Source organism: Cenococcum geophilum (assembly GCF_001692895.1).
Source record: "Cenococcum geophilum 1.58 unplaced genomic scaffold K441scaffold_23, whole genome shotgun sequence".
Classification (NCBI taxonomy): Eukaryota; Fungi; Ascomycota; class Dothideomycetes; order Gloniales; family Gloniaceae; genus Cenococcum; species Cenococcum geophilum.
The window spans coordinates 437,353-449,367 of record NW_027137581.1 but is presented as its reverse complement, the minus strand read 5'-3'; the positions used below and the strand labels follow the sequence as shown (position 1 = coordinate 449,367).

At 31.1% G+C, this 12,015-nt stretch overlaps 2 protein-coding genes across 2 annotated transcripts; one reads left to right on the top strand and one right to left on the bottom strand.

The window, feature by feature from the left end:
* Window positions 1-5,167: 5,167 nt before the first annotated feature.
* On the bottom strand, window positions 5,168-5,323 carry K441DRAFT_562520 (uncharacterized protein; the record flags this gene model as incomplete). The annotated part of the gene is made up of 1 exon (XM_067643562.1): window positions 5,168-5,323. A coding segment is annotated over one exon (156 nt), but the record flags the coding sequence as incomplete, so codon positions are not given.
* A 3,684-nt stretch (window positions 5,324-9,007) lies between these two features.
* K441DRAFT_562628 (uncharacterized protein) lies at window positions 9,008-9,351 on the top strand (the record flags this gene model as incomplete). Its single annotated transcript, XM_067643565.1, has 2 exons — window positions 9,008-9,122; window positions 9,194-9,351. Coding segments are annotated over 2 exons (273 nt in total), but the record flags the coding sequence as incomplete, so codon positions are not given.
* Window positions 9,352-12,015: the final 2,664 nt, after the last annotated feature.

The window sequence follows — 12,015 nt, the reverse complement described above, 5'->3', positions numbered from 1 at the left end:
GCCTTTATAAAGCGATTATACATATTATTAAACTCTAGTATTAGTAACTACCTCCTAGCTATATCTTCAAATGCTTTTTAAGTCTACTAGGCGCCACTAAAAGTAGTATTAAGTTATTATCGCTTATATTTAACGAGGTTTAAACCTATAATATATTACGTTATTAACTGTAAAGCCTTAGAGTTAAATTTAAGTATAAACCGTTACTAATAGTACTTATAAATCAGACTGTATTAGCATCCTTTTAGGTAAAATCTATAACTATTCCGTTTTTAGAAAGCCTTCTATATAATATACCTTATTTAATCTAATCTTAGTATATTAATTTAAGTTTAATAAGTTGTCGGTTAATTTGGTTAATTAGTAATTAATATTACGCATTTTTTTAGTGCCTTTTCTTATCCCCTTTATTACCTTTTATCTAATCTAGTTCTTTAAACTTTATTTTAAATATCTATATCGTTTTTATACCCCTAATTCTAAGTTTCTAAGGTCGCTAAAGTAGTTTAATAGAGTTAAAGAGGTTATTTAGCTAAACAGTATGTATATTTGGCCGATAAAGACGCTAGCCCATCTCTAGATATCCCTAAGTTAAAAAATGTATTACTATTACCTGCGTTTTTAAAAAGCCTTTTTTTATCTAAACCTTATCCAGATCTACTAAGCCTTTATTATTACATTTTATATAAATTACCTAATTAAGAATATAGCCTTAGTTGCCTAATGGCTATATTTTAAAGCCCTTTAGTATAGGCTTTATTAAAACATTTATAATTATAGAAACGCGACTAGTAAGGTAGACCCCAAACTTATAGTACCCTAATTAAAGTAAAGTGAAATTCTTTACTAAGTTTCTTAATTCTTTTAAATGTATTCCAGAAAGCTTTATCGTCTTTAGACCTTAGCTTAGTGCAGTAGAAGTAGCCGTTAAGTTGCTACTATTAATTTACTAGAATATAGTTTTAAAGAATATACATCGTTTTATAGCTAAAGTCCTTATACTAATAGTCCTTAATGGAGCTTTCTATATACAGGGAGAGGATTAAAAGGAAGTGGGAGTTTGTGATCTAGCGGTGGCTTTTTAATTACTCGATTTCTGAGAATAATATATTAAGTAAACTGTATAAGATCTATATTGTTAGATATATAGTTACGCACTATTTTAGTAGTGTATTTAGTTAATAAAGTTATCTATTTACTATATAACGCGCGAGAAAGTTAATGTTCTTAATTATATATATAGGCTATATTTTATAGAACGCTACTAGTGCACGGGATAGTAAGGATAGGACTACTAGACTAGTAAAAAGCCTTTATAACTACTCTATTACCTAAACCTCCTTTTACTAGTCTTATAAAGTAAAAGGACTATACTATAACTAGTTAATAGGAATAGCCAGAACTAGAGAAAACGAAAGTTAAATAAGTAGTCTCTTTAGCTTTAATAAAAAGGCCTAGAGCTAGATAGGCTATCCTTTATAATTCTATAAAAAGCCCGCTCTATTATAGAATTCTATTTATCTTAGGCTATTAACTAAAGGTCTAGAGAGAAGCTTAAGGAGTTATTATCCCTAGGGTTAATAAGGAGGACTATTCTTTACTAAAGTCCTATAGGATTATCTCCTTATTAAACTACCTAGGAAAGACTCTAGAGAAGATCTTTATATAAGGGTTATATTAACCCTTACTTAAGTATACGCCCGGGAGCTCTTAGGGACCGCTAAGACTAGCCTTTAGCTAGCCCTTAGTACCTTCTTATAAGCTTCTTAGGCTCGTAACCCTTTCCCTCCTTATTGGTTCGTCTCTATATAAGGTATTGCCTACCCTTATTAATATATTGCCCTCTTTTATCAACTCTCCTTATAACTTATGCTTGGCTTACCTACTTCCTATTATATACCTAGGCAAATATGCCTTATATTTAAGCCAGTTCTATACCCTTTTAGGTAATAGCCGGCAGCAAGCTAACGGCTTCGCCCTCGAGCAATTTTACGGTCCTCTATTTTTACTTAAAATAACCGCGTATACTATAAAGTAGGTATACTAGCAGATGCCTAGTAGATCGAATCTATATAATGGTATTAGAATATAGATTAGGCCCTTTACCTCCTTAGGATAATTATATATACTATAGAGCAGCTATACTAGTAAGATGTCTAGTAGATTACATCCGTATACTATAGTTAGATAGATACGGATTAGGAGATAAGGGAGATAGTAGCCGCTTAGATATAAGCTAGAGGCTATCTAGATTATATACAATCACCTTTTAAGGCAATTAGTATAACGTTTTATATAAGCGAGTAAGCCAACCTATTAAGAAATTACGACGCGCTAACTATTAACTACTATAAATTAGTAACATAACCCTTAATCAAGCTATTAAGAAGGTAGGATAGCCCTAGCTATTTTAGCTATTAAGCAAAACCAATTCTATAGCGTATAACACGCTATAGTAACTTATAATATCTCTTAAGCGACCCTTTAACAATAACGCGGTGGAACTCTCTTATAACGCAATTGTAAGGCTAATTTAAAGAAGCTTACTAAGCTAGAAAAGGAGACTATTACTAAGTATATTCTTAACCTAGATTTATAAAGATTCGCGCCTTAGCTTATCTATATAAGAGAAATAGCTAATTAACTACTTGCTGTGCGCTTTACTAGCTTTACTAGTAAGGTTAGTATTAACTAGCTATATAACTATATATAGAGGACGCCTAAGGTTAAATTATAATATAATTAGAAGTATTACTATTAGTAAGCTCTATATAAGGATCCTAGAATTATTAAGCTCTAGTTTAACCTTATAATATATTCCACCATTAAGCCGGCAACCCCACCGAGCCGGCAAGTCCATTTCCCCACTAAAAATTATAAAAATCACAATATAATATCTTAACAACCACTTAATAATAAATTCTAATAATTTAGATTTAGACTTTTATATACACTCTACAGCTTCTATTAAAGTTGCATAGTAAATAGTTTAGTAGTTTTTAAGATATAGTAATTTAGCTATATTTTGGCCCCCAAATTTTAATACCTTAAAAACTACTAACCTATTTACTATACAGCTTTAATAGAAGCTGTAGAGTGTATATAAAAGTCTAAATCTAAATTATTAGAATTTATTATTAAGTGGTTGTTAAGATATTATATTGTGATTTTTATAATTTTTGGTGGGGAAATGGACTTGCCAGCTCGGTGGGGTTGCCGGCTCGATGGTGGAATACGTTAGGCAATTTTAAGGCGAAGTATAATATATCTAACGAAGATATATATAATTTTAATAAAGCTGGATTCTAGATAGGTGTTATAGCAACTACTAAAGTTATTATAGGCTCTAAGCGACGTATTTAGCCTAAAACTACATAGCCAGGTAATTAAGAATGGGTTATAGTAATCTAGGGTGTAAATGCTTTAGGCTAGCTAATTCTACCGTTTATTATATTTGCTAGAAAGCACCACTATACTACCTAGTTCTATAATATACTATAAAAATAGGCTACGCTAAGCGAGAATGGCTAGACAATTAATTAGCTAGGTATTAAATAGCTAGAGCACTTTAATAGGCATATATCGCCTACTAGTAATTAACGGTTATAAGAGCTATTAATCTCTTAAATGTTAACAGCTCTATAAGCAGAAGAATATTCTTACGCTTTATATGCCAGTATATACGTTATATCTACTACAGCTACTAGATATAGGCTACTTTACGCCTTTAAAGCGCGCGTATAGATAGCAGGTTAATAACCTAGTTTATAACTATATCTTTTATATTACAAAGCTTAAATTTTTACTAGCATTTAAAATAGCCTATAGCAACTCTATTACTAAGAGTAATATCTATATAGAATTTTAAAGTATAGGCCTAGTCCTATTTAATCTAGAGGCTATACTCTTAAAGCTAGATATTAAGCTTTAAACGCCTATACCTTCTATAGAGGTTGCTTTATAGGAACCTAAAACGCCTAGTAATATTACTAAACTAAGTAGTTAAATAGCTTTACTATATAGCCAAATTTAAAATCACTAGAATAGTTAACCTAGCTTAATAATAGAGCAGCTAGACTAGCTATTTAAGGGTGCTAAGAAGATAATATATAAAGCCACCCTAATACGCGTATAGATAGCTAGCTTATAAAAAGCTAATAAGGCTTTATCGCAGCGTAAAAAGTGTAAATAAAAAAAAGCGCTTATAAAAATAAGAGGTTTTTATAGTAGTAGAGGGTCTAGATTTAATAGCTTAGGCTAAGGTTAATAAGTAGGTAGAGGGGGAGACGCGCGAGGGTAAGCGGCGTAAAAGTGGGAACGCTTCGCAGTAGAGGCGCTGTAGGCGCTATAGGGAGACTGGATATAATTTAAGAACGTATAAATAGGCTAATAATTAGTCTATCTAGCTGCTAGTAATTTATTATAGCGATAGATAGTAGTAGTGGGTAGCTATTAGCTTTTAAGGTGGTTAAGTCTTAGTGGGGTGGCTTACTCGCTTATGTGGCTCACTTTCTTGTGTAAAACGTTACCTATATACGATTAGTAGTACAGCAGTGTAGTTTTACTCCAATAGCAACCTAAAGGTAATTTAATTTCTATCTAAAGGCTTTCTAGTAGGAGTTAAGGGGTAATTATACGCGATTAGTTCCTATCCAAAGGGGTAATTATATATAATTGGTTGTTACTCTAAAAGCTATCTAATTACTATTTAATGGCTACTTAAATAGCTAATAGCTAGCTTCCTAAGCTATAGCTATTATTATACGCTTCTAGATTAAATATAATCTAAGGCTATAGCTTAACCTAAAAAGCTTTTAGTTATTAGCTAAAGGGCTGCTAAGACTTAACTGTAGACGGTTATCTTTTTATATATATATATTTATATCCATTATATTATACTATATACAATACTACGCATGCAGCCTCAGGCTATGGCGTTATAGTTTTATATATATAAATCCTTTCTAGGCAGCTTAATATATACTAGTAGCTATATCCTAGTAGTTTATAGTTCCTTAGTAAAATACTAAGTTCCTACAACTACTAGGGAATGAGAAAACGGTAGGAAAAACTATAAGAAATCCTAATACCTATCCTTATCCTTTTACTCTCTAATATTTTTTAAAGAGCCTAGTAGGAGTTGCCTCCTTCTAGAATCCTATCTATTTTATTCTTCTATAGAATTTTCTTCTCGTATTAGTTTAGCTGCTTTAAGAGTCTCGCAGTCTTTACTATTAGCAAAGTGTTTTTCTTTACAATTAATGCAAAGAGGGGTAGTGTGCTTATAAGGCTTACCCACTGCTATATAGGTAGGGCAGCAGTGGTCTTTAGATAAATATGCAGCCGCATAGAATCTATAGGCCCTATTAGAGCACCTATCTCCTATAGCCAAATTTTTAGCAGCTAGTACACTGCGTGGTAGGAGAGACTTTGAGGTATTTTATTACCTTAGTAGCTGTACCTGCAATTAATATCTCTTTTTGCGTAAGGATTTCTTGTCTTTTTCTTTTATTCTTTATAGTAAAAACTATAAAGCTAAATCTGGTCTATAGATCGTGTCTTTTTACACTAAATAAGATCTATTTAGGTAGTCTTTGTATCCTTATAGGATTAAAGGTCTTAATTTCTTCTTTTAGAAGCTTAGAGCCTCCTTCTCTTAGAAAAGGTAGGGTAGGAATCCTATAGGCTATAATATAAACCCAGGGTTCTAATTTTTATTATCTTTAAAAGGTAAAGTAGTTATGCTAGATATCCTTATATTTAACTAGGAAATCTACATTATACTCTTCTATAGTTATAAAGAGAATATTTTGTTTTTCTTTAGTTCTAGCTATAGACGCTAGTACTGGCTTTTCTACCTGTGGTTTTAATGCAAATAGTTAATTAACTTTGTTTCGTATAGAGAAGGTATTTAAAGGTTAGTCCTTTTAGTCTATAATAAGGACTAGCTTCCTTTCTTATAGCTGCTTTTTCTTACTTCTAGTAAAAGTAGGGGTAGGAGATAGTAGTATGGGAGGGTACGACCTCTCTAAGATAGGAAAGTCGTAGTGCTGTCTGTCTGTCGGTTAGTCAGTCTGTTAGTCGGTTATAATTAGTCAGAATTAAGCAGTAAGAAGAGAAAGAAATAAGTGTATTAAAGAAAAATTGTATATCTATCGGTGTTGCCTAAGTTGTTAAGGACTCTAAGGGCTCCAGACCGACCTATATAATTGTAAAAGGCCTAGGCTCTCCCAAAGCTACGCCTAATCTAGATGTTAAATCTAGGGGCCAAATCACACGTAGTTATAAGTCGGCTAGGCCACGCTAAAGGGTGGGTCTAACCATAAGCGCTAATGCACAATCCCTACACGAGGCAGCCTCAGCTAAAAATATAAGATTACGTGGTTAACCGAGCCCAAATCGCTTATCCCACTACACAACTTACCTCCTAGCTCCAAAATAGAACCAACCATTATAGGTAACTAGTTATAACGTATTTGTAACGTGTTCGGAATATATTCTAATTTAAATAGATCTATCTAATAATTACCAGCTACTGGATTTCTCTAGTAATAATAAAAATAAGTTTGAAATTAATTCAGAAGATAGTGTTCTTAGGTTAGAAGATTATATGCTAAAAGAGAGTCGCATATAGCCGCAAGATTAGATTAAGGTAAGTTTTTAATATATTCTAAATACGTTCTAGTCTAGTTCTAAACATATTTAGCCTAAAGTTCCTTATATTATATTTCTTACCAAGGCATTTACTAATCCTCTTACTACACTTATAATTAAGGATTGTTTAAGCCTTCTAAAGTACCCACAGACGCTAAATAAAGGTTATACTTACCGTATTAACTTAAGAGGCATAGATGCACAAAAAGCCATACAGGTAAGTTAATAAAAATCTAAATTATACTCTAACTATATTTATAACTAGTTTATAACGCGTTTAGATCCAATACAGAACTAGATAGATATATGCTCCTAAGCCTGTAACGTCCGCTCTCTTAAATACAAGAGGTAAAAAATATAAAATGCGTTGTTTGGGAGTAAAACAGTGCGAATATCTTCAGAATTCGTTATAATTTTCAAGACACACTATAGTTTCTAAAGAGACGTGGGGTCTAATATAGAGAGAGCGGGTAGCCCTAGATAGAAGCGACCTAGATATTTATAAACGTAATGCAAATAGGTACGGAACTGGTTCCAAATCTATTTAGTACTTAAGTTAATATATATAAGCTTATTTTTAGCAGCCTAAAGATAATTTTAAGCTGGAAATGTATATAGCTCTTAAACGGAGGCTTATGTACTAATAATTAAGCAATAAAGATACTCTGTATATAATTACCTTACCTAAATATATTTAGAACCTAACCAAATTACATTTAGAACTAATTACATTAGGATATTACTAATATTTAGCACTTATTTCTTACCTACACGTAGGCTACTATAGAAATACATTTAGAGCACTTCCGAAAAGTATTACTAGTGAATAAGAAATACGATACTGCGTATTTAACATCTCTTATTTAACTAGGTAATATAGGTAACGAAGTAATGGAGTAATGCGGAGTTATTGAATTAAATCTCTATAGGAGGGTAGACTACGGTAAGAAAAATACAACCTGCTTAGAACGTATTCTAACTATGTTTATAATATATCTATAATGTATTTCTAGGAATTAACTACCCCTAGGGACCAGGGAAACTTATCTATTAGGACTATAAAGTTACTTTTTACGTTTTTATTCCAGACGACTTAGAAGAAACTCCTTATATTTATTTTACCTCATATAGGGTATATAGTTATACACTACCCCCCCTAAATAAGCCGCCTCTAGAGATACTAAATAAGGTAATTAAGTTAGTTCGTTAAATGCGTAATCCAAATCTTACCCTTAGTAAATACGTTCTAAACTAATTATAAATAAATACCTAACGTCTTTATAGGAAAGTTTCTTCGAAGTCCTACTGTGGGAGGGTACGACCACTCTCAGATAGGAAAGTCACAGTGCTGTCTGTCTGTCGGTCGGTCGGTCTGTCGGTCGGTTAGTCGTCAGTCGTAATTAATCAGTAGGAAAGCAGTCAGTAAGAAGAAAGGAAAGAATGTATTCTCGGTAGGTCGTGGTAGAGAGAAGGAGAGAAGCCGAAGGCTCGATATATACAGGAAAATGCCAAGGCACTAAGCAGTGGCCCACTTTACCCCACCACACTACCCTTAAACAGTTTTGTATAGAGTATAGGAAGGCCTCTTTAGCATAGATCTACGCAAGCTTTGCTACCATAGATTATATTACTAAATTAATTTAAAAAGAGAAGCTTACTCTATACCTAGAAGGAAAAGGACTAGCAGGGGTAGTATATAAGTTTAATTAAAAGTATTAAAATCCTAAAATAGTATATAAATATGTTACGAACGCGTTCTAATAGGCTTACTAATACGTTATAGGCTTATATCTAATAGATCTATAATAATTAAAATAGAGTTATAATAATCTACTTTCTATAAGAGTAAGCTAAGATCTTCTTAGCCTAAACCACATTTGAAGTTAATATGTCTTTTAAACGTATTGTTAAAAGAAATATAAACGAGATTATATTCGCTGTTTGGCTTAAAGAGTATAGTAAAAGTATTATTATATAATATAAACCCGTTTAGAACGCGATACTAATATATTTTAATAGTTTTTACACTTACACGTGTTATTACTAATACGAAAACAAGGCGTACTTACTAGTTATACTTTAAGCGAGTCTTTTAATTACTTTCTAAATATCTTTAGAAGCAGATTCGTTAGAAACACATTTATAGTAATAAGGGAGGCTTTAAAGCTATTATATCTAATATAGATGGCAAGTAAATGGCTAGTAGGATACCTAGAACGCAACTAAAACGCCTTCCTAACGTGTTATAAAAGGGTTTAGGCGGTATCTACAGCATATTAATCCTTAGAGGCGCGATTGGATGTGGCATCTTAGGAAAACACTAGTTTTCTGCTAAGTACACTTTTTATAAAGCATCTTAAGAGCCGCGGGTAACTATAAAACGGCCTACTCTGTATATAAACGGATGAAAGCTCTTCTTATATATAGGAGCCAGTTAGAATACGAAGAACTCTATAATTTACTAATTAGTAAGCTATTCTAAACCCGTTTGTAATGCGTTTAGAAGGTATTAATAGCATAGTATATAAATCTTAATTAGTTGCCAACTGGGTAAGATATAAGAGACACCTAGTTATCGCCTTAGGGTTAAATAAGCACTGCTCTCTAATTAATCACGAGCTATTTAATAGATTAAAATACTATATAAATGCAGTAGAACAAACAGCAAATAAATTATATGCATTTAGTATACGTTAATTTCTTCTTCTTACCGTTATAAGATATTAATATGTTTCTAACCCGTTTATAATATACTTATATTATATTTAGCGTATAAAAACTAGATTAATGGAACATTAATTAATATTTTACTTAAAGCTAGTTTGGAATATAATATATATAAAGAAACACATTAATATCGGCCTGGTATACAAACCATATAGGTAGAGAGAGTATGTATTTATTGCGAACCTCTTCTAAACCGGTTCCTAATACGTTTAAAACAAAAACGTTAATAACTTTAAGAGGAATTAAAGTAGGCCGCTGCTAATAATAGCGGGGATGATATTTTATTTCGTACATCATTATTAGGTGTAGTAAGGTCACGATCTAGTTCTGCTTAACGTTTAAGTGGGCTAAGATCTAGATCTATATCGCGTTTTAGGTTATCCTCTATAGCATCTAAGGAATTGTAAGGCATATTTATATTCTAATATATACGTAACCAGTTACTAATATATTCTAGGCGTATTAGCACCGGTCTCTCGCAGTTACTAAAGCGTTAAGCCTTAAGTAATAACTAGGATATTTAGGAAAGACGCTAGAGGCTTAAACTTCGTAAAATGGAGATTAAATTAGAGGTAAAGGAGCTAGAGAATATAGAAAAAAGAATTCAACTAGAGGTAATAAAGGCTTATATATAAAAATGAGTATACTAAATATATTCCTATTATGTTCCTATTAAAATATACTTATATTTAGGCCTTTTTTATACTTATTTAATTATATAATGTCTAATACTATATATAATACTATATATATAGCCTCTAGACTATAGCGCTATAGTTCTATATATATATATCTATTTTAAGCAACTTAATATATATTGGTAATTATATATTAATAATTTATAAATCTTTTAATTAGGAATTTATAGTTATTTAATAAAATACTAAGATACTAATAACTATTAAATAGTAAAATAATAGAAAAAAAGACTATAAGAAATGTTAATACCTGTTTATTCTATTTAATAAAAATCCATTAAATAAAATAATAAGTCTTATATTAACTAATTTTATAATAAATTTTATATATTATTTAAATAACTATTTTTAAAAAAAATTTATAATTATTATATTAGCTTAAAATTTATATACTTTAAAAAATTAGTAATATTTATTTAAAATTATATAATACAATATAATTTAGAAGGGTTTTTTTAACTATATAATTATACTATTTTTAAAAATAAAGATTTTTATCTTATTAGAATTTAAGTAATAATTAATTTATAATTAAATTATTATAATTATAAAATATATAAAGGGAGCTATTAAAAAGAGTTAAAGTTAGTAAAATTTAATAGACATTATAATTTAACTAATGACTTTTATTTTTGCTACCTAACGTGTTATAAATATATTCCGAAGTGGTATAGAACCCTATTAAAATTTAAATCCAAATTCCATCTATAAGATTCCATTTATAACGTGTTATAAACACGTTATAAACTAAATTCTAGGTCATCTATAGAAACATAGCTGCTGTAATATCCTCCTCCGTAATTTTAGTAGGTTTAGCAGCCTTTTTCTTTATAGCCTTTAAACCTTTTAAACCTAACTTCTTTAAACCCTTTTTAGAAGTCTTAGTAGGAGCCGGAGTAGGAGTCTTAGTATTATCTAACCTATTATTAAGGAAGCAGCTCCAATTAAGATAACTCTTAAATAAGTAAGCTATAATAAATTTAGAACGTATTTTTAACCGGTTTAAAACGGGTTCCAAATTAACTTATAATTAGAAGTTATGTCTAAACACTCGGTATATAGAACCTTAGCACCCAAATCTTTAAGCAGAGTAACTATTCTAGGAAAGTTGTACTAGGAAATAAATTAGAACATATTATAAACATATTAAGAATATCTTACTTCGCCTTTTTAAGGCCCACTCTTAAATCTAATAGGCATAACTTTCTCTTAAATAGGAGCCGTTAATTATAGGGCAGTAGTCCTAAAAGGGCGGCTAGGGGGAGCTAGGGTAGGGGTATAGGGGGGTTAGGCAGAAGTAGAGCGGCCTAGACTAGTAGGATTATATTTAAAGGCGGTTCCTAATACGTTCTAATTATATATAGCCATAATTATAGAATAGAATGCTATAACGGGTTAGTAACTAGTTATAAATATATTAAGAACACGTTTGGAATATATACCTATTGCTTTCTCTTACTTCTTAATAGAAGGAGCCCCTCCCTTTCTAACATTCTTAGTTCTAATGCTATACTTCTTTATATAGTTTCTAAGGGCGCCGCGGTTTCCAACCTTTTTCTAAACGCGTTATAAATATATTAGCAATATATTATAAACCTAATATACTTATCTACTTACCCCACACAGTACCAGATTCTCTAGATTAAGCGAGATATTATACTAACAAAAAACCTCCCCTATAGTTAAATCCACCTTATTATCGCGCTAGTATTGTGTTAGGAACGTGTTCTAAACATATCTAGAACTACTTACCACAACGAAAGCATTAACTCCCTTAGGAAGCCTCTCTATTTTTAGGTAGGCTTTATAGGCAGCCTAAACTATTAAAATATATTTAGAACGGGTTACGGATAGCTTACACAGCTCTTTAGAGTGCTAGACATTATATTTTAAATGGATTTTAAATATATTTGATAGATTTGTAATAGAAGGTGAG